This window comes from Hyperolius riggenbachi, chromosome 3, assembly GCF_040937935.1.
Source record: "Hyperolius riggenbachi isolate aHypRig1 chromosome 3, aHypRig1.pri, whole genome shotgun sequence".
NCBI classification, from domain to species: Eukaryota; Metazoa; Chordata; class Amphibia; order Anura; family Hyperoliidae; genus Hyperolius; species Hyperolius riggenbachi.
The window spans coordinates 299,176,588-299,204,447 of record NC_090648.1 but is presented as its reverse complement, the minus strand read 5'-3'; the positions used below and the strand labels follow the sequence as shown (position 1 = coordinate 299,204,447).

Here is a 27,860-nt window from a genome sequence, read left to right as displayed (position 1 = left end):
CAGAATCATAATAATAATAATCTCATGCAAGTGATGTGCTGGATTACGCTTAATTAGAAAGAAAATTGCTTCATGATTGCAGTGTGCGTCATACAATGCATAAGTGTTTATGAGAAGGGATGATACCATGTTCAAAAGAAAATACATGTAGTTAACCTACTGTTAGAAACATTTGTGGAATACATGACTTAAGTGTTAAAATGTAGGAAACGCCTCATGTTACACACAGGGTAACTACTTATGCGCTGCCATGTCCTTTCATACATATAAGCAAATCGAAATGCATATGGGTAGATCAGTTGTGCTCAGCCCTCCCCTCTCCCAAGATCTTACAGATGACTGTTTATTATGATCAATAAAATTGAGCTAATGCCACTACTCATAAAAGGGAAAATGGCAAGACAGAAAATAAGGGTTTATCTCATTCTCTGGGAAAACGCCTGCTGCTCAAAGGATACCTGAAGTGAGAGGGCTGCCATAATTATTTCCTTTTAAAGAACACCAGTTGCCTGAGGTCCTGCTGATCATTCATGCATCAGTGTTGTCTGAATCACGTGCATGATATAGAGACGTGAGAAAAAATGGGCGTGGGGTAAAGCCAATATAAAGTCTACACAGTGAATACTGATAACCATAAACCCCCTTCCTGCTGCCTAAACCTAAAACCCCCTAAACCCCAAAACCCCCCTTCCTGACGCCTAACCTTAAAACTCCCCTTCCTGATGCCTAAGGCTGGGTGGCCTGAGGCTGGGTAAGATGGTGCCCATTAGGTCAGAAACAACCCTGCATCCAGAGACTGTTCAGATGGGTTGCTAACTCAAAATACCAGATATTAATATCCTGTTGCAACCATTAATTTATATTAACCTTTTAGCAGCCACATATAGGAAGACTATATGTGGCTGCAGGGCCAAATTATTTTCTGCCGCTGGGGAAGTGTACCTCCCTCAGCCTGGCAAGTGATGCGGAGCGACACAGGGAGCTGTCTTATTTACCTGTCCAGACGCTACATCGGCTTCTCCTCTCCACCACCGCGGTGGCAAAACACTATCGATATATCTTTTGGGTTGCGATTACATGATCAGGACTAATATGATGGTGTCACCATTGCAGCCCTGCCTGGTGGTGGAAGAGGGGTGAATAGTCTCTATCGTCACCCCTCTTCCAGCACTGAGTGGTCCGTCCAAAATTTTCCAGAATTTTGGGGCCTTTTGCCCATCAAAAACTATAAATTAAGTTGGCAACCCTGGTCTGAAGCTTGTATGGGTTTCCTCTGATGATTCCAATGTCTTCCCACACTCTAAAGCATAAAGATAGTTAACTATCCCCAACACTAGAACCTTGACTGTTGTGGAAACATTAGATTGTAAACCCCACTGATGTGATTTAGTTCTATGTTAAAAAGTGTTACTATAAATGCCTTACTTTTACGAGTTAAATGGGAATTCATTATTATTTCAACAAACTGGCAAAGGGATATCAGTGAAATTCATAGCATGTGGTTTGTATATAGATCTTGTAAAAAATAATATTAGCAGGGATTTGATGTAATGACATGAGCATTTCCTTGGTGTACAGACTCTTTGTTGAAAAGGAGGTTTTTCCATGATTACAAATAGATCCTGTGCTATCTGGCGCTGCCAATAACTCCGATAACTGCAGGCAAGTAATTGATCAATCTGGACAACAAAGAAATGTTAAGCAGAAGCAGCAATACACACTCTAATAAAATATTGCTAAATGCTGTTGACACAGACACAAAGCCCTGCAGCCACTGTTTAGTAACACAAGCGATTGGTATTCTTGTTACAGACATTAAATAATAACTGCAGCTGTGTGAAAGGGAAAATCAGTTCATAAGAAAAGATTCCATGGAAAAACACTTTTGTGTCTTGGACTTAAAGAAAAATAATACAATCTAAAGCAACACTTTAGAATAATGCAGAATGTGATATATTAACAAGCTTTCACAGAGCAACAGCTTATATGTATACGTTGTCTAGGATATGCTTTGGTTTAGCTGAACAATAGCTGTATGTAAGTAGATCTCAATCATCATCATATTCAGTTTACTTTTGACATTTAATCATGGTATTACAAAAAATAAAAAAAACATTTAAGTACCCCTGAACCACTTTATAATAAGCATACTATTAATGCTGATTGAATTGTGATGCTATGACATATGTCACAGGACTATCCTTCCCCTGCCCCCCCCCCCCTCCCACTCTGCTCAGCCGAAATATTCGACTTGAGCAGAACATCGATGATGGGCAGGGAGGAAGTGTCAGTACTTCCTCCTTTCTGCCCGTCCTTAGTCCCACCTCCTCCACTCACCACTAATAAGTCCTATGTGCTGTTACAGCACAAGGAGCGCTGGGGACCTTAATTACCACAAGACTGCACACAGTGCAGCTCCCCAGCGCCGTTAATGGTACCTATGTACTGTTACGACACACAGAGCACTGGGGAGCTGCGCTGTGTGTGGTTTTGTGGTAGTTTAAGTCGGAACGATAGTGTACTAACAACTGTTTTGTAAACTATCGTTCTGACCTCAATTACCACAAGCCCACACACAACGCAGCTCCGCAGCGCGCTGTGTGCTGTAACAGCACATAGGAACCATTAGCAGCACATGGAGGGAGAAGGACTAAGCACAGGCAGAGAGGAGGAAGTACTGACACATCCTCCCTGCCCTTCATAAACGTGAATATTTTGGCTGAGCAGAGCAGGAGGTACTGGAATAAAAGATTATTAGGAACACCATATACTAATACAGTGTTTGACCCCCTTTTGCCTTCAGGACTGCCTTAATTCTACATGGCAGTAATTCAACAAGGTGCTGAAAGCATTCTTTAGAAATGTTGGCCCATATTGATAGGATAGCATCTTGCAGTTGGAGATTTGTGGGATGCACATCCAGGGCATGAAGCTCCTGTTCCATCACATCCCAAAGATGCTCTATTGGGTTAAGATCTGGTGACTGTGGGGGCCATTTTAGTACAGTGAACTCATTGTCATGTTCAAGACACTAATTTGAAATTATTCGAGCTTTGTGACATGGTGCATTATCCTGCTGGAAGTAGCCATCAGAGGATGGGTACATGGTGGTCATGAAGGGATGGACATGGTCAGAAACAATGCTCAGGTAGCCCGTGGCATTTAAACAATGCCCAATTGGCACTAAGGGGCCTAAAGTGTGCCAAGAAAACATCCCCCACACCAATACACCACCACCACCAGCCTGCACAGTGGTAACAAGGCATGATGGATCCATGTTCTCATTCTGTTAACGCCAAATTCTGACTCTATGAAGACTCCTCAGACCAGGCAACATTTTTCCAGTCTTCAACTGTCCAATTTTGGTGAGCTTGTGCAAATTGTAGACTCTTTTTCCTATTTGTAGTGGAGATAAGTGGTACCCGGTGGGGTCTTCTGCTGTTGTAGCCCATCCACCTCAAGGTTGTGCATGTTGTGGCTTCACACATGCTTTGCTGCATACATCGGTTGTAATGAGTGGTTATTTCCGTCAACGTTGGTCTTCTATCAGCTTGAATCAGTCGGCCCATTCTCCTCTGACCTCTAGCATCAACAAGGCATTTTCGCGCACAGGACTGCCGCATACTGGATGTTTTTCCCTTTTCTCCCCATTCTTTGTAAACCCTAGAAATGGTTGTGTGTGAAAATCCCAGTAACTGAGCAGATTGTGAAATACTCAGACCGGCCCATCTGGCACCAACAACCATGCCACACTCAGAATTGCTTAAATCACCTTTCTTTCCCATTCTGACATTCAGTTTGGAGTTCAGGAGATTGTCTTGACCAGGACCACACCCCTAAATGCATTGAATAAACTGCCATGTGATTGGTAGATAAGATAATTGCATTAATGAGAAATTTAACGGGTATTCATAATAATCCTTTAGGTGTGTGTATGTCGCAGCATCACACATAAATCAGCACTAAAATTATGTTTATTATAAAGCTACTTTACTTTAAGGCAGGTGCTGTGGCCAGAGGTGCTCGTCACGACCTCGTGATCACGAATAACTTGTGATCACGAGTCATTTTTGCTGATCACAAGGTTGTAATCAGCAATCGTGATCGGCTCTCGATCAGGAATGCTGATCACGAATGCACTCATGATTGCACTCGTTACCCGACTCATGATGTCAGTGTTTGATTGATTAAAAACCCACCGAAATTTAAAAAAAAAAAAACATTCTAAAGCTATAAGGTATTTTTAAAAAAAAATTCCCTCTTGTTCCCACTGTTCTTCTTAACATATCTGGCAATATCTGGTGTTTGTAGCATGTAAAGTGGCCTTGATATTAACCGTTAAAGTCGGCGAGTTTTAAATCACAAGTCACGACTCGTGATTCCTGATTACATGCAGTTATTAGACTCAAAACCGCACTCAAGTCGGATATCTGTTTCTATTCGTGATTGTGATCACGAGTCAATTCGTAAGTGGGTGGAGTCTAATTTGTGATTGGGGTATCCGAGCATCACTATATGGCTCCCGTACTAAGGTTTCATTTGACATAGGTTGACATAGGTTTCAGTTGATCATTATAGTTCATTCATAAATTTAATTTCATTTCTCCTGCTAAATTAATTCATGGATAAGCACATGAACGACTTTCAGATGTCCAATTTGTACATCATTTTAATCCTGAATTTTAGTTATGTGTGATTAATTTGTACTTCTCTAAATGGCTAGTTACAATCATGATCACTTTTTTTTTTTTTTTTTTTTCCACAATAATTTTTATTGAAAAAATTTTCAGCATACAAGTTATGTAAGTATCCAATGGCATAGTATATAATATATATAACAAATAAACAATATATAAGACGTTCTCCACATAAGCATATACATTTCACTAGAAAAATATAGCTCAGTTGTACAACCAGCTTGTTATAAGTTAAATATAACTGTGAAATAAATTTGCATCTTATAATCATGTTATAGAGTAAAGAAGAAATTAAAAAAAAAAAAAAAAAATTCAATAATACTGCAAGATTATAAATCCGCATAAATTCGCATAAAATCCGCATAAAGATGCAAAATCCGCATCAAGATGCGTAAATATAATGCTACCATGCGAAATTTTGCGTTAGGATTCAGAAAACCTCAAAGTTGCGCGAAAATGCGCAAAAACGCGTAAAAAAGCGCAAACGCCCAGAAAACGCGCGAAAAACGCCAATAGGTGCGAAAAACGCGCTATAAACGCGTTCAACACACCCAGGCATGTAACCTATCTATAAATGTGGAAAAGAACCTGTATTTACATAAAAATAGTAAAAATGATGACAAATCTTACTGAAGTATAAAAAACTACGAAAATTATAAAATTATAACAACAATCATGATCACTTTTGAGCCTGTGTAGGCTGATCAATTAACCAACCAATCAGAGAAGTACAATCTTACCTCCTGTTATTTATCACCTGTTAATCGATTGGATCATTTGCTTCTCCATGAGTTCTCCTAATTTAGGAGAATTAATCCTCTATAGTCCCATGAGCAGTGGTGAGCAAAATGTATACTTAAAGGACCTCTCTCACGATATTCTTAACATTTTAAATACATGTAAACATATACAGATAAGAAGTACATTTCTTTCAGAGTAAAATGAGCCATAAATTACTTTTCTCCTATGCTGCTGTCACTTACAGTAAGTAGTAGAAATCTGACATTACTGACAGATTTTGGACTAGCCCATCTTCTCATGGGGGGTTCTCAGGGTTTTCTTTATTTTTAAAAGCACTTAGTGAATGGCAGTTGCTCCGTCCAACTGCCAAACGTGTGCAGCAAGCAGGGAGGCTGGCCAAAATCTTTGTATAAATATTTTTCAGGGAGTGTCTTTCTAATGAACAAAGGTCATGCTGAGAATCCCCTATGGAGAGATGGACTAGTCCAAAATCTGTCAGTAATGTCAGATTTCTAATACTTACTGTAAGTGACCGCAACATAAGAGAAAAGTAATTTAGGGCTCATTTTACTCGTAATGTGTATGTGTTTTAACTTTTAAGATTTTCATGGCCGTTCCTCTTTAAGTAGATAGTTGTTAAAGTAGTATTCTTATCAATATCCATTCAAAAGCTATTTGTTCAAAAACTCAGGTGCTATACGTGCATTCAGATATATTTGTTTATCCCTGTTTCTAGCGTGGGTGAGGCGGGTATCCACATGGGGCACTGTGCAGGAGGGGGATGCAATAGGTACACTAACACAGCCGTAAGAAGAGGGTCCCAACTTCTCCCTCTCTCCAGGCCCCCCTTCTGTGCTCCTTCCCCCTCATTGCACAGCATCAGCATAGCAGGGAGTGATTACAGTGAACACTTACCTCACCAGGCTCCATGCGATAGAGGTCTAAATGCCCCCAGTCTTCTTTGTCTGCGGCGCTGCTTACTCTAATTCTGCTAATTAGGAAACAGAGTGAGCAGAGCTGCTCACTCTACTTCCTGTCTGTCTGCAAATGTATTTATTTTTTTATGAGATTTTGACTAACGTACATGTGTCACGCCGATGGTTCCTCTCTCTTTGACGCTGCAGGGCTGTACTTAATCTGAGTGTGGGGACTGTTGTACAATGTCACATTTCTCCTCAAAACTAGGCAAAAGCAACTGTCACTGAATAAGCTCCTTGTTAAAGCCACACAAAAAGGTTGTGGTGAGGCAACAGATAGCAATGATTCTGTTCGTTAAAGGACCACTATCGTGAAAAAAGTAGGCAGTTAAAAAATGTGACAGATGACCGGTTTTGGGCCAGTCCATCTTTTTAAGGGGGATTCTCAGGGCTTTCTTTGTTTTCAACAGCATTTCCTGACCACCAGTTGCAAAATCTAACTGACATAATAGTGTGCAAGTGATTAGGGAGGCCGGCTGGTATCTTGCTATTTTGGCAGTTAAACAGCTGTTCAGGAAATGCTGTTGAAAACAAAGAAAGCCCTGAGAATCCCCCTTAAGAAGATGGACTGGCCCAAAGAAGATGACAATCTGTCACATTTTTTAACTGCCTACTTTTTTGCGATAGTGGTCCTTTAAGCAAAAGTCTTTTTTAGATTTTTACTTTATGCAGTACAGTGCTTTGTATTGAATATTTTTCTGTAAATGTTTTTGGATTGTGGTACGAATCATCTGAGTTTCCATTAATCTTTAAGGGGGAAATTTGCTTTGATATAAAAGTGCTTTGTATTACAAGTATTTTCCCACTGTATGTAGCATTGGCAAGGTAAGATTGAAGTGAAATTAAACCCAAGTTGTAAAATTGATTGGAAAGTAGAGCAGCATCCATGTGGTTTTATTGTACTCTTATTGTTGCCCCCTCTTCTTACCACAGTCTGGGTCCCCTGTGTCTAGAGATGGCCCAAACGGTTCGCCGGTGAATGGGAACCGGCCAACTTCTGGTGTTAGTGATCGCAGAGAACCGGAAACTTTCCCGGAAGTTCGGTTCGCCCCCACAGTGCATCATTAGGGTCAACTTAGCCCCTCTACATCACAGTCAGCAGGCACATTGTAGCCAATCAGGCTACACTCTCTTCTGGAGCCCCCTCCCCCCCCCTTATAAAAGGCAGGCAGCGTCAGGCATTGAACTCACTTGTGTGCCTGCAGTAATTAGAGAAGGGAGAGCTGCTGCTGCAGAGAGAGCTATAGGGAAAGCTTAGTTAGGCTCTTGTAGGCTTGTTAGCTTGCCTCTTGCTGATTCTTATTGCTAAAAAAGCACCCCTCAACAGTTCTTTTGAGAGCTAATCTTGTTCTTGTGATATATGTATATATATTTTTGTGTGTGTGTCCCACAGACATTTGTGTTGCATAGACAGCCTTGGTAATTCCTACTATGCCACTGCCAGGCCCAGCACATTCAGTGACTACCTGTGTGTGTGACAGACAGCTGCACATTTGTAATCCCAATCACTGCACCTGTTCACTGTTCAGTGCACCTACCCACCTATACCTACGTGAGTGCACGCATTGTTAATACCACCAGTCATTGCACCTGTTCACGGTGTGTGTGTGTGTGTGAGAGAGAGAGACAAGTGCACATTTGCAATTCCAATCACTGCAGTGCATACCTGTAACCTGTTCAGTGCACCTACATGAGTGCAAGCAGTGTAATATACCACCAGTCATTGTACCTGTGTGTGACAGCTGCACATTTGTAATACCAATCCCTGCATACCTGTTCGCTGCACCTGTGTGACTGCACGCTGTTTAGTATACCAGTCCGTGCATACCTGTTAACTACACCTGTGTGACAGCTGCACATTGTATTGTAATACCAGTCACTGCTATCTTTCACTGCACCTGTGTGACTGCACATTGTATTAGCCAAGTTAGTGCATACCTTTCACTTCATCCCCCCGATATGGACAAAACAGGCAGAGGCAGACCTAGAGGCAGGCCACCCGGGAAGGGCTGTTCGAGGTCGTGCTGACGTGATTTCGTGCGGCCCTAGACCAAAGTACAGTGCTCAGAAGAAGGCACGTCCCATCAACTCCCAAGATTGTCAGGACGTGGTTGACTATTTCACACAGAACACCTCATCTTCCGCATCCACCAGCGCTACTCCAAGTACCACATCCACTACATTTGACACTTCGCAGGAGTTATTTGGGGGGGAAATCACTGATTCACAACCATTATTGTTACAACAAGATGAAGGCGCTAAGCAAGTTACACCACCTCAAAAAGGCGATACCCAAACTGTACCATGAAGTTGAGGCAAGTGGTGTCATCTCTGACACACAGCGTTGGATCAAGGGTTCATCTGACCATGGATGCCTGGTCTGCCAAGCATGGTCAGGGCAGGTACATTGCTTACACAGCCCATTGGGTCAACCTGGTGACCGCTGGCAAGCAGGGAGTACGTGGCTGTGCAGCGGACCTAGTGACACCTCCACGGCTTGCAGGCAGGCCTGCTGCCACCTCCTCTCCTCCTGCTACATCCTCTTCACTGTCGTCCTCCTCCTCCTCCTTGGCTGAGTGGCAGTTCAACTCTACTGGTGCTGTGATATCCTCTCCAGCTACACAGCCCCAGCTCCCCAGGGCCTATGCTGCATGCCAGGTACGACAGTGTCATGCCATCTTAGACATGTCTTGCGTCAAAGCGGAGAGTCACACTGGAGCAGCTCTCCTGGCTGCTCTGAACAAACAGGTGGATCAGTGGCTGACCCCGCACCAACTGGAGATTGGCAACGTGGTGTGTGACAACGGCAGCAATCTAATTTCAGCTTTGAATTTGGGAAAGTTGACACATGTACCCTGCATGATGTGCTCAATCTCGTAATTCAGAGATTTGTGTCTAAGTACCCAGGCTTACAGGACGTCCTAAAGCAGTCCAGGAAGGTATGTGGGCATTACAGGCGGTCTTACACGGCCATGGCACGCTTTGCCGATATTCAGCGGAGAAACAACTTGCTGGTGAGACGCTTGATTTGCGATAGCCCGACTCGCTGGAATTCGACTCCCCTGATGTTCGATCGCCTACAACAGGAGAAAGCCGTCAAACAGTATCTCTACAACTACAGTCAAAGGACACAGTCTGGGGAGATGGGGATGTTCTGGCCGAAGTACTGGACACTCATGCGAAATGCCTGCAGGCTCATGTGGCTGTTTGAGGAGGTGACAAACCTGGTGAGTCGCAGTGAAGGCGCCATCAGCGACTTGAACCCATATGCCTTCTTCCTGGAGCGTTCCGTGCGTAGAGTGGTGGATCAAGCTGTGGAGGAGCGTGAACAGGAACAGGAGGAAGAGTTGTGGGATCAATTCTCAGCAGAACCAGATGATTCCTCAACACCTGTGGCAGCACAGAGAGGGGAGGAGGAGGAGGAAGAAGAGTCGTGTGGGGAAGAGGAGTCAGATGATGAGGAAGGTGTTGTTTTGGAGGAGGAGGATGAGGCAGAAGAACAACCGCAGCAGGTGTCGCAGGGGGCTTGTGCTGCTCAACTTTCCCGTTGTATTGTTCGTGGCTGGGGGGAGGAGGAGAACTTAGCTGACATCACTGAGGAAGAGCAAGAGGAAATGGAAAGTACGTCTGCATCCAACTTTGTGTAGATGGCATCTTTCATGTGGTCCAGCCTGTTGGGGGACCCCCGTATAAAAAACTCAAGGGGAATGAGCTGTACTGAGTGGCCATGCTTCTAGACCCTTGGTATAGGCACAAAGTGGCCGAGATGTTTCCAAACCACCAGAAGGCAGAAAGGATGCAGCACTTGCAGAACAAGCTGGCAACTATGCTTTACAATGCGTTTAAGGGTGATGTCACAGCACAACGGGATAAAGGTACTACTGGCAGTAATCCTTCTCCCATGTCCACGCAGGCAAGGACAGGACGCTCCAGCGATCACATGGTAATGTCGGACATGCGGACATTCTTTAGTCCAACGCCTCGCCTAAGCACTTCCGGATCCACCCTCCACCAACGCCTGGACCAGCAGGTAGCCGACTACCTGACCTTAAAGCGGTTTAAAACTCTGACAAAATTTTCAACAAAAATGTGTTTTCCTACTTTTTATAACCCATACAATTCTCATATTTGCTTTTTTGCACAAGTATTAGTATTCATTTAGATATTATAACTTCCCAAAGTTCAGTTAATTTACTTTGAAAGCTGCTGGTGCATTTTATTTATAACTGTTGTCATTCTCTTGTAAATCCTGTCAGCCGTTATTTCTGATCTGTTTTTCACCCCAGGACTCATCAGCTGAAGTCCTGCACAGCCAGAGAATGTTTACATACATGTATCAAGTAAAGAATGTTTACACAAGATAAGATTATAAGCAGTTCGGATGCTGGTTCTCCCTGCAGAAGAAAGAGTCAGCCCTGTGATGTAACCCTTTGAATGCTGTTTTACTAAAAAAAAAACACAATGGCCTCAATTCACTAAGATCAGTGAGAGAGTTATCTTATTTCTTAATTCCTTAAGTTACCTCCTCTGTAGTTAATTTACCTCCTCTGTAGTTAATTTACCTCCTCTGTAGTTATTTTCACACGCAGGTAATTAACAACCTGTCTTTAACTCTGGAGTTATTTTATGGATCGGAGAGTTAAGGTCCGTACACACGCCGGACTGGAGGCAACGACGGGTCCGTTGTCACCTCCCGCTGGGTGGGCGTTCCAATGACAGTCCGGCATGTGTACGCACTGTCGGCAGACTAATACGGCTGTTTCTGAACGATCCGCTGGGCGGATCACTCAGAAGCAGCCGTATCAGTCCGCCGACAGTGCGTCCACACGCCGGACTGTCGTTGGAACGCCCACCCAGCGGGAGGTGACGACGGACCCTTCGTTGCCTCCAGTCCGGCGTGTGTATGGACCTTTAACTTAAAGACAGAAGAGTTAACTTTAGGTTTGCCTGAGGTAAAATGTTTCCTGAATACTACATGCCTTATCACCATGGTAACAACTCTAGAAACGTTATTGAAGACAGGAGATAATCTTAGCGAATTGAGGCCATTGTGTTAGTATATTATATACTGTAAATAATCTTTTAGAGCAAAGAAGAAATTCTGGGTTATATTCTGCTTTAAGTGTGGAGGTAGACACTGTGAGTAGCGATGAACCCTTGGACTACTGGGTGCGCAGGCTAGACCTGTGGCCAGAGCTGTCACAATTTGCCATCCAACTACTGTCTTGCCCTGCCTCAAGCGTCCTGTCAGAAAGGACCTTCAGCGCAGCTGGAGGCATTGTCACTGAGAAGAGAAGTCGCCTAAGTCAAAAAAGTGTTCAGTACCTCACCTTTATCAAAATGAATGAGGCATGGATCCCGGAGGGCTACTGCCCGCCCGAAGACTAAGTCAGTCCCTGCACACAGCATCTCTGCCTGAACGCCGTGTGACTGCCTGCCCCATGACAATGTCGCTCCCCACACAGCATCTCTGCCTGCAGGCCGCTTGACTGCCTTCTTCGCCACCACAGAGGCGCTCAAACTTATTGCTTGACCCACTGAGTTGTGCTCCCATTTTTGCCTGAGGAAGCGGGGTCACGCCCGCGAAACGCGTTGCATTTGTGGAGTTGAATAAATTACTCGACAATTCTATTTTATTGAGACTCAAGTGAGTTTTCTTTTTTTGTAAGAGGGAGGTGAGTCCACCTTAACATCCCCCTCTCCTTTTAAGCGGTTTTTAAAACGTTTTACTCTACTCTGGCGCCTCTGTATACCGAGTTTTTGCTGATCTTCTAGTCCACCCTGGGTGGAGGGGTGCATCCCCATCTACTATCTACAGAGAGCGACTTCTTAACCTGAGTGGGGTCAGGTCCTAATGCTCCCCACCTGCATTTAAAGTGGTTGCCTATTGGTAACCCGTGTTTGTGAGTATATATATATATACATAAAATTGTATTGAACTCTTCATTTTACCTGACAATACTGCACCATATTGGGCTCTCGATTCTCTTCTTGTTTTTAAGCATTCTTCGCCACCACCAACAAGGTCCACCAGGACTCCAGGCGGATTCCTGAATTTTTAAGGCCACTGCTAGCAGCAGCCGCTATAATAATTTTTCTGGTGCGTGTACATGCCTGCCTAATTTTTCTGGCTGCAACCATATGGGCTTGAAAACTGCTATCGCCTGCACTCTCACCATGGAGCGCACCAGTCCAGCACGGCCATCAAAACACCAACAGCTGTTTGTGGTGCGTTACACAGTGAGTTTGGTCTGTCAGTGTGAAGCAGTACTCTAATTACACTCCCTGATTGATGTATACACATGCAAGATGTTTTAAAGCACTTTAGGCCTCCAATTTAGCATGCAATGCGATTTCTACCCTTAAAACGCTGCTTTGCGTCAAATCCAGATTTTCCCCGGGACTTTTGGCATGTATCCCACTCCCCCATGCAAAAACTCAGATGTTAGACCCCTTGAAACATCTTTTCCATCACTTTTGTGGCCAGCATAAATGTTTCTAGTTTTTAAAGTTCGCCTCCCCATTGAAGTCTATTGCGGTTTGCAAAATTCGCATGTTCACGCTCGTTTGCGGAGGTTCGCGAACCGAAAATCGGAGGTTCGGGCCATCTCTACCTGTGTCACATGCACGTGCCAGTATAAAAAAAGACCATGTGAAACCTCCTCGTTGACCAGCCTTCTGGGCAAATCATTGTTAGGATTTAGGAGATGGATAGATTACTTGAGTACAAATGTCATTTTCCATATACAGCAACTTTTTTGTTCAATTTTCAGTTTCCATTGGCTGTAGCTCTATCTTCTATATGTAGCTGCTCCCCATACATCCAGCAGACCCCCTTGTAAACAGCATCCCCTTCTTAAAAAGACACTGAAGCGGAAAAAAAATATGATATAATGAATTGGTTGTGTACTATGAATAATTACTAGAAGATTAGCAGCAAAGAAAATATTCTCATATTTTTATTTTCAGGTATATAGTGTTTTTTCTAACATTGCATCATTCTATAATATGTGCAGATTACACAACATTCAGCATTCAAAATGATTCTTTCAGAGCAGTCTGTGAACTAATGACCTCTCCTCAAGCAGAGAAAAAGTAAATAGTTCAATAACACTTGAGATAATAAAAGTCAGATAACAGCCCTCTCCAGGACTTTGAAAGTTGCAGAGCTTAATTGCTTTTTTGCATAGAGATAACAACTGGAGTTTCTTAACTCTTCCTGTACTGGAAACAATTAGACTGATGTATCTGATCTTAATGTTTTATTTCTTAGCTGTACTACACATACAAATCATAATATCATAATTTTTTTTTTCCGCTTCAGTGTCTCTTTAAAGCCTCTTTCACAGTGCGACGTTAAAATCGTCCCTTTAAAGAGACACTGAAGCGAGACTAAATCTCGCTTCAGGTCTTATATATAGCAGGGGCACGTGTGCCCCTGCTAAAACGCCGCTATCCCGTGGCTAAACGGGGGTCCCTTCACCCCCAACCCACCCCCCGCAAAAGATGGTCGGCAAGTTGGTCGTGGGGATTGTCTTCCTGGAGGCAGGGCTAACGGCTGCAGCCCTGCCTCCAGTCGCGTCTATCAGACGCGCATCGCCGCCTCTCCCCCACCCCTCTCAGTGAAGGAAGACTGAGAGGGGCGGGGGAGAGGCGGAGATACGCATCTGACAGACGCGCATGGGGCAGGGCTGCGGCGGTTAGCCCTGCCCCAACCAGGAAGCGCTCCCCCGCTGCACGGAGGGGGTTTGGGGGGACAGGGACCCCCGTTAAGCCGCGCTATAGCGGCGTTTTAGCAGGGGCACGCATGCCCCTGCTAGCTATGAGGTCTGAAGCGAGATCTATTCTCGCTTCAGACTCTCTTTAAGTTGTTACAAAATGTGCTAATTATTTCTGAATAAAAATGGAAAATATGTGGATTATAAAAGTGCTGAATTTATTTTATATAGCAGCAGTATAAAACACTTTTTAATTGATTGCTTATATTTATATAGAGAGGCAGTGTTTCTCTGTGTGACTGCCATCATTTTCTAGTAGTGTCCATGTAACTAGAGAGGAGGCACGCAGCTAAATTTAGTTATATATTAATAATTTAGTAAGCTTCCTGCAGTGCAGAAAACATAACAGTACTGTGCATACAGCGTGTGAGAATTTGTAGGAGAAGCTAAGCATTACAAAGGAAATGTACCTTGTGATGTTAATAGTTCAGTGTGTGCTGAAATAGAATCATCCTTCTGTTTCTGATTCAGATTTCAAAATACTAAACCACAAATCTCTCTCAAGAGTGTATATTAATCATCATCATAAACAAATCAAGTTGTCGGTTTCATTATGTATTTATCTTTAATTTCTCTTACTCAGGCCGCGATTGTCAACTGGTCATGTACTTAGACAAAGTTCACACTAAATCCATTGCAATGTGCATGTGGGACATCAGAATGCATTTTTAAACTTTTTTTTCTTTTGATGATGTGTCGCAATGCACAGAACCACATAGCTTTTCATATGTAATGCAGGCGTAGCGTGTGCGGTGTCTGGTAGCACATCGCTTAGCTTGCAATCTTACAACAAAATCCAACAAACCACATAGGGATTGTGATTGTGGTAACATTGCATCATTTTGCTGTGCAGTTATAACGATAACACAATGCTCATAGAGCCTGATGCAAGTAGTGGTGACATTGCAGTGCACAGACAGCGCACAGCAGTTTTATTGGTACTAAAGCAGGGAAGGCAGCACCCACCTTCCCCAGTTAGTGGTACATGCATTGTGCACAGTGTGTTACCATAGCAATGCATGCGGCACACCGTTACACTAATAAGGTAATGTGTGCTGCCTCCCTGCCAATAGTAAGGATAGATGTGATAACTGCATTCGGTTTTACAGCCACTGATTACTTGTAATGGGGATTATTTGTATTGTGTACTTTTCCTTTAAATTCTAAAGAATCCATTTCTTTTTGTTAAAACGAACCTAAACAGAGGGATATGGATGTTTCCTTTTTTTTTTAAATACCAGTTGCCTGGTAGTCCTGCTTATCGCTTTGGTGCAGTAGTGGCTGAATCACACACCTGAAACAAGCATGCAGCTAATCCAGTCTGGCTTCAGTCAGAGCACCTGATCTGCATGCTTGTTGAGGGGCTGTGTCTAAAAGTATTAGAGACACAGGATAAGCATGAGAGTCAGACAACTGGTACTATTTTAAAAGGAAAAATCCAAATCCTTCGCAGTTTAGGTTCCCTTTAAAGCGTACCAGAGGTGACATGATGAGTCAGGCCAGGGGCGTAGCAATAGGGGGTGCAGTGGTAGCGACCGCATCGGGGCCCTTGGGCCAGAGGGGCCCCGAAGGGCCCTCCCTCAACTACAGTATTAGCTCTCTATTGGTCCTGTGCTCATAATAATCACTTCTATAGATACTTTGAATAGTGGTAATCATTAACAAGCTGTTCCCCATCCCCTTCTTGCTCCTCTGACATTGTAGTCACCATTGGCAGGTTTTGGTGTGCGCCGTATCAATTGTTATGTATAGAGTGCTTGAGGGGCCCCATTGTAAGACTTGCATCGGGGCCCACAGCTCATTAGCTACGCCACTGAGTCAGGCATTTGACTGTACAGTGCCAAGCATATTAATAGCTAGACTGTGTTCTTTTTTTTTTCTTTTTCTGCCTGAAAGAGTTATCATTCAAGTATGCAAGTGACAGTTTCTGTCCAGTCATGATCTAGTTTGGACTATAGCAAAACCCTCACTGATGAGGGATTACAGTCATAAAACTCTGTCCTGGCAGAGAACAGCTTCTAAATGCAGGGTAGAGGAAAAAAAGGAAGAAAAAGTATGTTTTTAATTAATCAGTGATACCAGCATATTTACAAGATGAATCACTGTGAATTTTGCTCTGCTAAGTGAGCAGGATCATCACACAATCTTCCAGAGTGCTCCATGGCAGAAGGCTGCTTAACGCCATAGCCTAGGGTGGCTAAACATTATTGGGTGGAGTTAGATACCAATATTCAGCAACATATAGATATAGAAAGCATTTATGATAATTAAAGGTATAATCCTAAATAATTGATGTTCTAATTTGTCATTGCATTTTCTGACTGGCTAGATACTGTACTGGCTAAGGGCTCTGCCTCTGACACAGGAGACCTGGGTTCCAATCTTGTCTCTTCCTGTTCAGTAAGCCAGCACCTATTCAGTAAGGAGACCTTGGGCAAGACCCCTAACACTGCTACTGCTTATAGAGCGCTCCCTAGTGGCTGCCGCTGGTGCTTTGATTCCTCCAGGAGAAAAGCACAATATAAATGTTATTTGTTTTGTCTTTTTAAGCTCCTCTACCGCTATTGTTTAATTCAAGCATTCAATAATTACTTTTTTTTTTATGGACATCACTAAAGCTAGGTACTCGATGATTAAACTGAGCAGCTGGCTAAGAGACACAAACTGCAAAAGTGGTTTGTTTTTGAGCCACTTCTCAACTGCAGTATGGCATATTCACTGATCTGCTCCTAACCATTTATTGAAAATAATGGCGGCACTAGCGTTCTACACTTACAGAGCTACAAAAATAGAAAGCATTCACCTGAAAGGGAATTAAGGGGTTAACCATAGTCCTCATATAAACCAATATATAACTGCTTATCAAAATGCTTGAAAACGGTTCGACTCATTTTTAGAAACATGCCTTGCTGTCTATGAGTACTTAGCCTCTAAAACATGCATTGCAGTCACTTAATGAATTCAAGTAAATAAACTTCTCATTCCTATTTATTCTATGCTTTTCATTTTCCTGAGTACTTGGAGATGAATGGGAGAGACAGGGTAATTGGTGAAGTGCTGACACATCCACTTTCTAAATTATAAGAAGATAACAGTTTAGCCCTATTAGTATCCTTTGCACTGTACTGTAGTTTAATGCTTTCATTTTCAAAAAGCTTTTCATGTCAAGTCCACCGTGTTTTATAAGCAATCATTTTGCAATCTCTAAATTGAAGCCATTTAAGTCATTTTCATTATAATGCATTAAAATTGCTAGACATTAGAATGTTATTCCATTTCCTGTAAGAATACATTATCAGGAAACTTCATGCAAATGGATCTTCTCCAGATGTAATTTTGTCGACCTGACAGCACACTTAAAGGAAATGTATATAGTTTATGCAGTCAGATAATAAATACAAATCTACCTGTCTGTTGCCAACTACTATAAACACAGAGTAATGTCTCTAGTGTCCTCTTGAATGGAATTTGTTTAGTGTATCCTTTATTTGAATTTAATGGAAGGGATCACGTGAGCTTTTTAAAACTATAGCCTTCCATCCATGATCTTAGCTAAGTTATAGGAATCGCTTGTATCTGAGGTGAACGACCGAGTACATATTGTAGCAGCACTGCTTGAGTTGGGCGCCCTGTGGTGCCACTAGTAGTAAAATACTGGTCATTTAGCTTACCGATATTTTAATATTCACAACCTAGTACACTTTCACACTTGAAACCCCTCCTTCTAAGTGCCTAAACCAAACCCCCCACCTACTACCTAACCATAACTCCCCTGTAAGTGTCTAAAGCGAACCCTCCAACCTAATGCCCAACCCCTAACCCTCCCCCTCTAACCTAATGCCTAAGCGGGACCCTCCCCAGCCAATGCCTAAACCTAATCCACCCTCTGAGTGCCTAAACTGAAACTCCCACCCCACTTAATGCCTAACCCTAACCTCCACCTCTAAGCGCCTAAACCAAACCAGCGTCTTAACGGCTGCTTGTTGTAGCTAACTACAAGCAAACAAAAAAATACTCAGAATAATTTGGACAGTACATTTTCAACTACTTTTTGGTACTATTTTAATTGCAGAGTGCTAAAAAGTTATTTTAAAAATAAAGATAAAAATGATCTCCTAGGAGAAAACTTAGGAGAAAAAGTGGATTGGATCGGGTCGGTTGTTTGTTACAATAGAATATCACCAGCAGTAGTAAAATCAAAATGTGGTGAAATAAGAGAAGGTGGTAGAACATTTGTTGCATGCCACATATGACATGTGGATGGTAACAACAAGAAGCCTAAATTCTGGGTAAGTGACTCAAAGTGGGAAAGGCAGAGGATTAGTAGCCAAGCTGGTAACATTTTCAAAGTGGACTCTGCATAGTTTCCTTTGTTTTTACTTGGTTCAGATTACCTTATGAGATAAAGAGGTGAGTATAATTGTAAAATGAATACACATGTTGAGGTGGGAACAATAAATGCAGAAACCCCTTGACTTGAGGTGTGGACAGAAGTAGGTGTAAGCTGTAAATGCAGAAACCCCTTGACTTGAGGTGTGGACAGAAGTAGGTGTGAGCTGTAAATGCAGAAACCCCTTGACTTGAGGTGTGGACAGAAGTAGGTGTGAACAATAAATGCAGGAACCCCTTGACTTGAGGTGTGGACAGAAGTAGGTGTGAACAATAAATGCAGAAACCCCTTGACTTGAGCTGTGGACAGAAGTAGGTGTGAACAATAAATGCAGAAACCCCTTGACTTGAGGTGTGGACAGAAGTAGGTGTGAACAATAAATGCAGAAACCCCTTGACTTGAGCTGTGGACAGAAGTAGGTGTGAACAATAAATGCAGAAACCCCTTGACTTGAGGTGTGGACAGAAGTAGGTGTGAACAATAAATGCAGAAACCCCTTGACTTGAGGTGTGGACAGAAGTAGGTGTGAACAATAAATGCAGGAACCCCTTGACTTGAGGTGTGGACAGAAGTAGGTGTGAACAAGAAATGCAGGAACCCCTTGACTTGAGCTGTGGGCAGAAGAAGGCGTGAACAAGAAATGTAGAACATTTTCTTAGGTGTGGGTCACAAAATTCACAAAACTCATCTCATGGATTATCTGTATACATGTAATCAAAGAGCCGGGAAATTTTGGCCGCAGGGTAAAGCCAAAACATGGCTCACCTTGCGCCTGCAAAAGTCCTGGCAGCTTTAATTACTATTCCCCCTCCAGGCCATCATGGACTCGGGGAAGACATAGTTCAGCTATTGCTGGTGGCCGAATTACGCTGTTTTATCATAATGTAGGCTCTGTCTTTTGACACCGCCCAAATTACTGACTGAGCACCGCTACAGCCATAGTTCATATAACAGTGTATGGCGGCGCCTGGTGCGTCCAAATTTCCAATGCGGTTTTTGCTTGACTCGGATTATCTCTCCTTAATTATTTTTCTTATTTATACAATAATATTTCAGAACTTTCCAAGTAAGAAAAACACTGAGGTACCCACAGAGGTTAAAGTATCTGAGATCTTTCTAGTGAATCTTTGAACAGATGCAAAACATTCCACTTTATACTGTAAATACTGCAGTTGTTAGCATTGCAAGATGAATGGATCTAGATAATAACCATTTGTTTTGAAAGAGAATGATGGTAGAAATGTTTAATGAAAGGTAAAATGTTCCAACAATGATTATGCTGCAGATTAAGGTTACATGTTGAACAAATCCATCTGTCACTCAAAAATGTATAACAGTGTGATGTATTTCTGTCTGTTTAATGCTCTTACATTTTTGTGTCTCTCTTTACCAGATATTGATGAATGTTCTGAAGGATTTGTACAGTGCGACAGCCGAGCTAACTGCATTAACCTCCCAGGCTGGTACCACTGTGAATGCAGAGATGGCTACCATGACAATGGGATGTTTTCATTGGGTGGAGAGTCATGTGAAGGTCAGTGCCTGCATTTAGGTGCAATGCCTAACATAAAAGGATAAAAGTACTAATGTGCTAACAGAAAGAATCCTATCTTTACACATCACATACAAAGGCCAGACATTTGTTTTAAAGCCAGGCTACAACTCTTAAACATAACACAGTTTTACTGCATAGTTTGAAATGTGGATTCGAAGTTCTATCCTTTATAGGTAAGAGAAAGGTTTGTGCTGTTTTGTTAATGCATTATGTATTTTGTAATGTGTTAATTTATTAAGCGGGAGACAGGAGCTTGTCAGTTCATATGAGACAAAGAGAAAAAAAGAGCAGTCCTGTACAGACTGGAATAAAATAGAAGTTGTTCTTATTTTTCTGTTCCTAGTGGAAGAGGAATGGTGACGCTCCATTCATAATAGACAACGGGTGGAAGATGTTCTGTTTATAAGAGAAAAGGAATAAGAGATGTTCTGTTCATACAGGAAAAGGGACGACATCAATCAATAGGGAGATAGGGGCTGCATGGTTCATATGGGAAAGAAAGAGATGGAACAGTACTTCACATATAGAAAAAGAGAAATGGAGGCTGCACTTTTCATAAAATGCAGAGAGAGGGCATCTGTTTTGCGTACAAAATAGGAGGTGAGAGCTCTTCTGTCTAAATAGAATAGATAGAGATGGAATTACAGAGAAATACAATCCATCCTGCAAAGAACTGAGTGATGTTGAAGGGCTCCTATCTTCAAGTAGTATAAAACAGAATTTTGCCTTTTTAAAACAAAGTGTTTGCAATTATTCAGGTTGGAGTAGGCATGAGGTCTCTCACAATGCATCACTGCTTAATATGCAAATTGTCCCTTTGATGTCCCTAAAAGCGAAACCCACCTACAGAATTGCTGGAATGCAATGATGTGTAAATCTTGCTAATATTACCGACCCATACTAATCCAACATGCATACAGATTGTTTCCAACTGGTTGATCCTCATCAGTGCATGGCATGGATTAATATGGCTCTATAGCAGGGATGTCAAACCGGTCCTACGAGGGCCAAGGTCCTCACATGTTTTTGACACAACTCAGATTAATTGATGGGTCTGAATCAGGAAAGGTGTGGTGCACCAGGTGGAACACATTCCTCTCTTTCTCAGTCCATCCTAAACACTGGCATGGATCTGGCCCTCCAGGCCTGGAGTTCGACACATGTGCTCTATAGGGTAGGACTTAAAACACCCAGAGTTAGAGATTGCCCAGCAAGCTCATGGTGAACCAGAACTCCTAGGAATGTGTTAGGTGCTAAAAAGGACCAAAAAGACCCCTTACTAAAAATGTTATGTAAAACAGAATTATGCTTCTTAAAACAGAAGGCATTTACGATTTTCAGGTTGGAGTGAGCATATGAGGAAACTGTATTCTATGTGATTATTAGGCCACCAAGACAAGCACAGTCAATCACCCCTGGCATCCAAGTAATCTACTCAGAAAATCCAACCCAACTGAATGAGTTTTGCTTCAATATAATGGGCCAAAAGTGTGAGGCATGTTTTATAGGAAACAGATGGTTGATCATTCATTCTGCCAATAAACAGTTATACTATGTACACATTTTCAATTACTGGCATCTGCAGGAATCGGGACTTGATCCCTCGGGAGACAGTTCAGGGTTGACTTCTGTACAGAGGTGTCACTAGCCTAGAGGCTTGTAATGAGTCTGCTGCTATGGAGTGGAATGTAGGGGCAATGCACAATACACAATGGAGTGGCTCCCAGCAGGTGGGGTCAGTGGGTGAACAATGCATACAGTGGGTCAATTGGGATTCAGAGACTACTAAAGATCCGGCATGCTGTTTTTTTAGGTGATGTTGGGGGCTAGTTCAGTCTAGTGTGTGTATGTAGCATTAGATTGGACAACTATAATCTTACAGTTTAAGCACACCAACAAACAGGAAGTTACTGGTTTGTGCCGTGTGTGCCAAATCCGAAGAATTTACTCATATTGTAATGATTTGATAGTTTTCCCCGATTTCTCTTATTTGAATGCGAGGATGTTTTATATTGATTGGCTAAGCACACTGGGCCATATCCAATTCACTTTTTCTCCTAAGTTTTCACCTAGGTGACCTTTCCACACTTTATTAATAAAATGTCTTTTAAGCCACCAGCAAACAAGAACATACTCAGAATAAGTTTAACAGTACTTTTTAACCTACTCTTTTCTTTTTTTTTTTTTATTGAAAAGTGCTGAATGTTATTTTAAATTGAAGATGAAAAATTATCTCCTAGGAGAAATCTTACAGAAAAAGTTAATTGTGTATGGCCTCTGTGTATTTTTATTCAGAAAAAACTTGCAATGTCTGCATTTTTTCTGTGCAGCCCAAGGTGCAGCTCCCAGCACCATTTCTCAATTGAACCTGTATATTTTATACTAACCAGTCTGTATACATTGTAGATACAATAAGCATGGACAGATGTAAATGTATACTAGGATCTGATGCTTTGCATCACATGTTGTCCAGTTATTATGACTGCATTCATTTTAGTACAGAAATCTTTGCAGTGAGCTTTCAAAATGAATTCCCTTTCCTGGAGATCAGTACCATGGACAAGGACTTCAATATGCATGTGGTAAACTATGGACCTGACTTACTAAACTGAAAGACTGCAGATTGTGATCTGGTTTATCTGCGGCTGAGACCCTGATTGTCAAGCAGGAAGCAGCCAGGAGGTGCAGAAAACAACAGACTTCCAAAGCTCTCTGTACATCTAGAGCCACACTGAAATCAGCTTTACTGAAATGAATAGGGAAAGTACACGTGCACTTCCCTGTGTATTGCCAGGCATCACATTGCCTTGGCTGCAGGCAACCTGTGCCTTTTAGCAAAAAGGTAGATGTCTTGCATGTAGTGCAATTCCAAGTGAACAATCCTTTAACATACTATGCACATCTGCATGCACATTCTTTACAGCGTGGGTCTGGAAGAAAAAGACTTTCATTTTTTTATTAGACAGAAAAAAAGTAACTTTTTGACATGTAGCTGTCCCTCACAGTAGTAAGTATTAATCTGAGAGCTCTAAACATTTTACTGACAGGTTTTGGACAAGTCCAACCCCTCATGAGGGATTCTTAGGATTACATTTATGTTCAAAATCATGTTCTGGTCAGTGGTGACACAGTCCTGCTTCCAAAATAGCATGTACACAAGTAGACTGGCTGCCTGGCATCTTTGTACAATATAACCTTTCCAGAGACTGCTTTAAAACAAAAAGAAACTGGAAATCCCCCATTCATAAACCATGAATAAAACCTGGTGGCAAGAGATGTACAGCTGTCAGATTAATGATACCTACAGTAAGTGATAATGATCTAGGTAAAGAATACCTTATAGTGCATTTTAGTCTGGTACATTTTACTCTTACTTATAAATGCATTTTATGTATGTGTACATATGCACTTAAAATGTTACAGCTTTATCACCCATGTAGGTTAAGTAGCCAGTAAGATGAAGCCTGAGAGCAGTAGTAGCACATTTAGAAAGGTACCTTGAAAAGAGGCGGGGAGGCAGAAAATAATCTCCAAATCCTTCCCCCTCTTCTGTTTGCAAAATACCGTTGTCCCAATGTTAAAGTGTAGGGGAAAAATGTGCCCTAAATGGATGCTTACCTCAGTAGTGGGAAGCCTCAGGATAATCTGGAAGCTTACCCTGTCTTCCTCCTCGATGTTCCAGTGCTGGGAATGGCCGCGCTCCTGTTCCTGAATGAACACGTCCATACTGCACAAGTGCAGGACGCCTTGTTCCTGTGCATTAGCATGCAGCTACTTGGGCTCAATGGGAAAAGCCAAATGGGGCTGCACTCATTAAAAGATGGGGCCGGGGATCTTTCAGAGGGTCCCAGTGTCCAGCAGAGGTCCGAGAAGGACGTGAGAAGCCTCTGTAGTCTTTCTTCTACTGAAGTAACTGACTTTCTCTCTTTCTAAATTCACAGGTTTGCTTTAAGATGAGTTTAGGAGCATTTAGAAGAATATAGGATGTTACAACTGTGTGGTTTAACTTTGAATGGTGAAATAAAATATATACACTGTATATATTATTATGCTTACTTGAACTTTCAGGGATGTTTCGTGGCCATTTTTCCTGACATTTTTTTAATTAGGGACAATGTTTTATAAAACAACCCTGTAGGCAGGGGCGTAGCAATAGGGGGTGCAGCGGTAGCGACCGCATCGGGGCCCTTGGGCCAGAGGGGCCCCGAATGGCCCTCCCTCAACTACAGTATTAGCTCTATATTGGTCCTGTGCTCATAATAATCATTTATATATATACTTTGAATAGTGGTAATCATTAACAAACTATTCCCCATCTCCTTCTTGCACCTTTGACATTGTAGTTGCAATTGGCAGCTTTTAGTGCGCCGTTTCAATTGCTATGTATAGAGTGCATGGGGGGCCCCATTGTAAAACTTGCATCGGGGCCCACAGCTCCTTAGCTACGCCACTGCCTGTAGGTTTTGACATGTTTAAAAAGCCCTGGCAGCTATTTGCTGGCGATCACTGCGCCCATTGCCTGGAGCATAAACTCTGTATTGTTGGCCAGGAAAGGCTGTATAAATTCCCACTGAGCTATAACGGGTGTCGCACAACACACTTTTACTTTTAAATTTGTGACTGGGATTTTGTCCTAGTTGTGGAACATCGTTGTCTAGCATGGAGATAATAAATTGGTCTTACACATTGAAAAAAAAATTGATGTTAATATATTTTCAAGAAGCTTTACTTTTTTTGTGCATTTTAACCCAGTTACTATACTTTAATGTGATCATAGATTGCAATAGGGTAGAAGAAAATGTCCCTAATTTGTGTTATGTATTTACAGTAATTAGTACAAACATCAGTGGTGCTCTTAAAGTGAACCTGAGATGTAAATAAACTGATGATATCCCACTTTTTTTTTTGTGTTTGAAAACTTAAAATTAAAATTCAATGTTTTGTCTATGCTGAAATACACAGTCTTTCAAACGTGCCAGAACTAAAGACCGTTTTTTTAAGCTATTTCCAGAACTCAGAAGCTCTTCTCTGCAGGAAAGTGTTTTATAGCTGTAATTCCTTACCAGTGAGGATTACATTATAGCCCAACTGGGTCCAGACTGGAGAGAAACTGTCACTTGTATATGTAAATGTAACTCCCTCTGGCAGTAAAAGAGAAAAGGAACTAATTATTAATATGCTTGGTACTGTACATGCACATGTCCATCTCCTCATGTCACACGTAACTTCAGGTACTGTTTAAGGTTTGTCTCTCTAGATTGAAAACCTTTCTTATTGACAGTACTTCACCAACACTAAACCTATAACTGCATTATGATTGCTCCATCAAATTCAGGCATTTCATTTTTAAACACTATTTTCTGCAGATATCGATGAATGTATCACAGGAAGACACAGCTGCAGCAATGACACTACTTGCTTCAATTTGGATGGAGGATATGACTGCCGATGTCCACATGGGAAAAACTGCTCTGGAGATTGTATTCATGAAGGCAAAATTAAGCATAATGGGCAAATCTGGGTGTTGGATAATGATCGGTGTTCAGTGTGTTCCTGCCAGGTAAGGATTTTATTTTTTTAAAAGACCACCAATTCTTACATAGGAGTGGTCACTAAGATCTAAATAATTTCAAGTTGATGAAGGATTATGCAAATTCTGTGTGCAAATGGATGCAGTTTGATAATGGACCAATCAAATTAAACCTTGGTGGGATTTATATGGTCCATTTTCATGCTGCATACCTTTGCATACAAAATTTACATCATCCAGTATAAACTCAGACTTGATTGCAACTCATTGCCCATTGCTATTCTTGCACACTGCTTGTATTAGTCATCTTTGCGCTAACTGAGTAGATAAATGATGAGATTGCTTCTGTTACTCCAGGTTGGGTTAGTGATGTGTCGTCGTATGGTTTGTGACTGCGAAAATCCAACTGTTGACTTGTTCTGCTGTCCTGAATGTGATCCACGGCTCAGCAGCCAATGCTTGCATCAGAATGGAGATATTACTTATAAAAGTGGAGACACCTGGGTACAGAACTGCCAGCAGTGCAGATGCTTGGTGAGTGTACAGAACTGTTACATCAACCTTTTTATATTGTTCCTCATAAAAGAGCTTTCCACAGGGGCATAGCAATAGTGGGTGCAGAGGTAGCAACCGCATCGGGGCCCTTGGGCCAGAGAGGCCCCGAAGGGCCCTCCCTCAACCACAGTATTAGCTCTCTATTGGTGCTGTGCTCATAATAATCACTTCTATAGATACTTTGAAGAGTGGTAATCATTAACCACCCTGGCGTTCTATTGAGATCGCCAGGGCGGCTGCGGGAGGGTTTTTTTTTAAATAAAAAAAAACCTATTTCCCAGTAGAGGGCGCCCCGGATGCGTTCTTCTGATCGCCTCCAGCAATCAGAAGTAACAAGGAAGGCTGCAATGAGCAGCCTTCCTTGTTTGGCTTTCCTCATCGCCATGGCGACGAGCGGAGTGACGTCATGGACGTCAGCCGACGTCCTGACGTCAGCCGCCTCCGATCCACCCCTTAGCGCCCCTTAGCGCTGGCCGGAACTATTTGTTCCGGCTGCGCAGGGCTCGGGCGGCTGGGGGGACCTTCTTTCGCCGCTGCACGCGGCGGCGATCAGGTAGCACACGCGGCTGGCAAAGTGCCGGCTGCGTGTGCTGCTTTTTATTTTATCAAAATCGGCCCAGCAGGGCCTGAGCGGCACCCTCTGTCGGTAATGGACGAGCTGAGCTCGTCCATACCGCTAAGGTGGTTAAACTGTTCCCCATCCCCTTCTTGCACCTCTGACACTGTAGTTGCCATTGGCAGATTTTGGTGCACCGTATCCATTGTTATGGCACAAGAAAGTATACAAATATCCGGGCACCAATCAGCAAGATAATGCACAAACTCCTTTAATCCTTCCCCAAGAATTCTGACAGACGAATTGTATGGCCTAACAGCCGTTTCACAGAGAAATCTGCTTCTTCAGAGGCAACAATATGCTTATTTATTTATGGCCTTTCTTGTGCCATAAATTGTTACCTACTCTTCCGGAGGCACGGTCTCTAACCCCTGCTACCCCCTTGGGGCTGCCTACCAGGGCATCTAGTGCCACCCTATCCACTCTTCTGGTTGCTGAAATCCATTGTTATATATAGAGTGCTTAGGGGGCCCCATTGTAAAACTTGCATCAGGGCCCATAGCTCCTTAGCTACACCACTGGCTTTCCAATAGCATGTTACATAGCCAGTCTGAACTGGCGTACATATGTCCACTGCACTGGTATAAATGTTTGTCATCACCCTATGGTGTATTTGGATGGTAATAACTACTGTAGGTCTTTTTAGTACACACAACCTGTCTTACGGTGCATTCAGTTACTTCACAGCAGAGCTACAGAAGCAAAGCAGGCCTGCTTCCATATTAGGAGAACCACTTTCATGTTGCACTAGACAGATCATCGACCACACCCGACCCATATATTTTCCAATAGATATAAACAGGAGAGCAAAGAAATCGGCTTTAAGAATGAGTCCTGTGAAAAGCCCTTCACCATTTCCACTGGAAGCAACTACTATGACCAATTCAGACTTCATTTGACTGCCTTAGTTGTATTACAGAACTATTATGGTACCACAGAAGTATTATGGGTCTTTGCTGTTTCTCAACTCCTCCGCACCAAAGCCAATCCACATTTTTACTAATGGATGTTAACAACAAAA

At 42.4% G+C, this 27,860-nt stretch overlaps 1 protein-coding gene across 2 annotated transcripts in view; it reads left to right on the top strand.

Moving 5' to 3' along the window:
* The window catches only part of LOC137563722 (protein kinase C-binding protein NELL2), a 391,218-nt gene that overhangs the window by 344,491 nt on the left and 18,867 nt on the right, over positions 1 to 27,860 (top strand). For both annotated transcript variants that reach the window (XM_068276574.1, XM_068276575.1), the window contains 3 exons: positions 19,977 to 20,117; positions 25,505 to 25,698; positions 26,026 to 26,202. In XM_068276574.1, the coding sequence (XP_068132675.1) occupies positions 19,977 to 20,117; positions 25,505 to 25,698; positions 26,026 to 26,202 (512 nt within the window). The remainder of the gene's footprint in view (positions 1 to 19,976; positions 20,118 to 25,504; positions 25,699 to 26,025; positions 26,203 to 27,860) is intronic.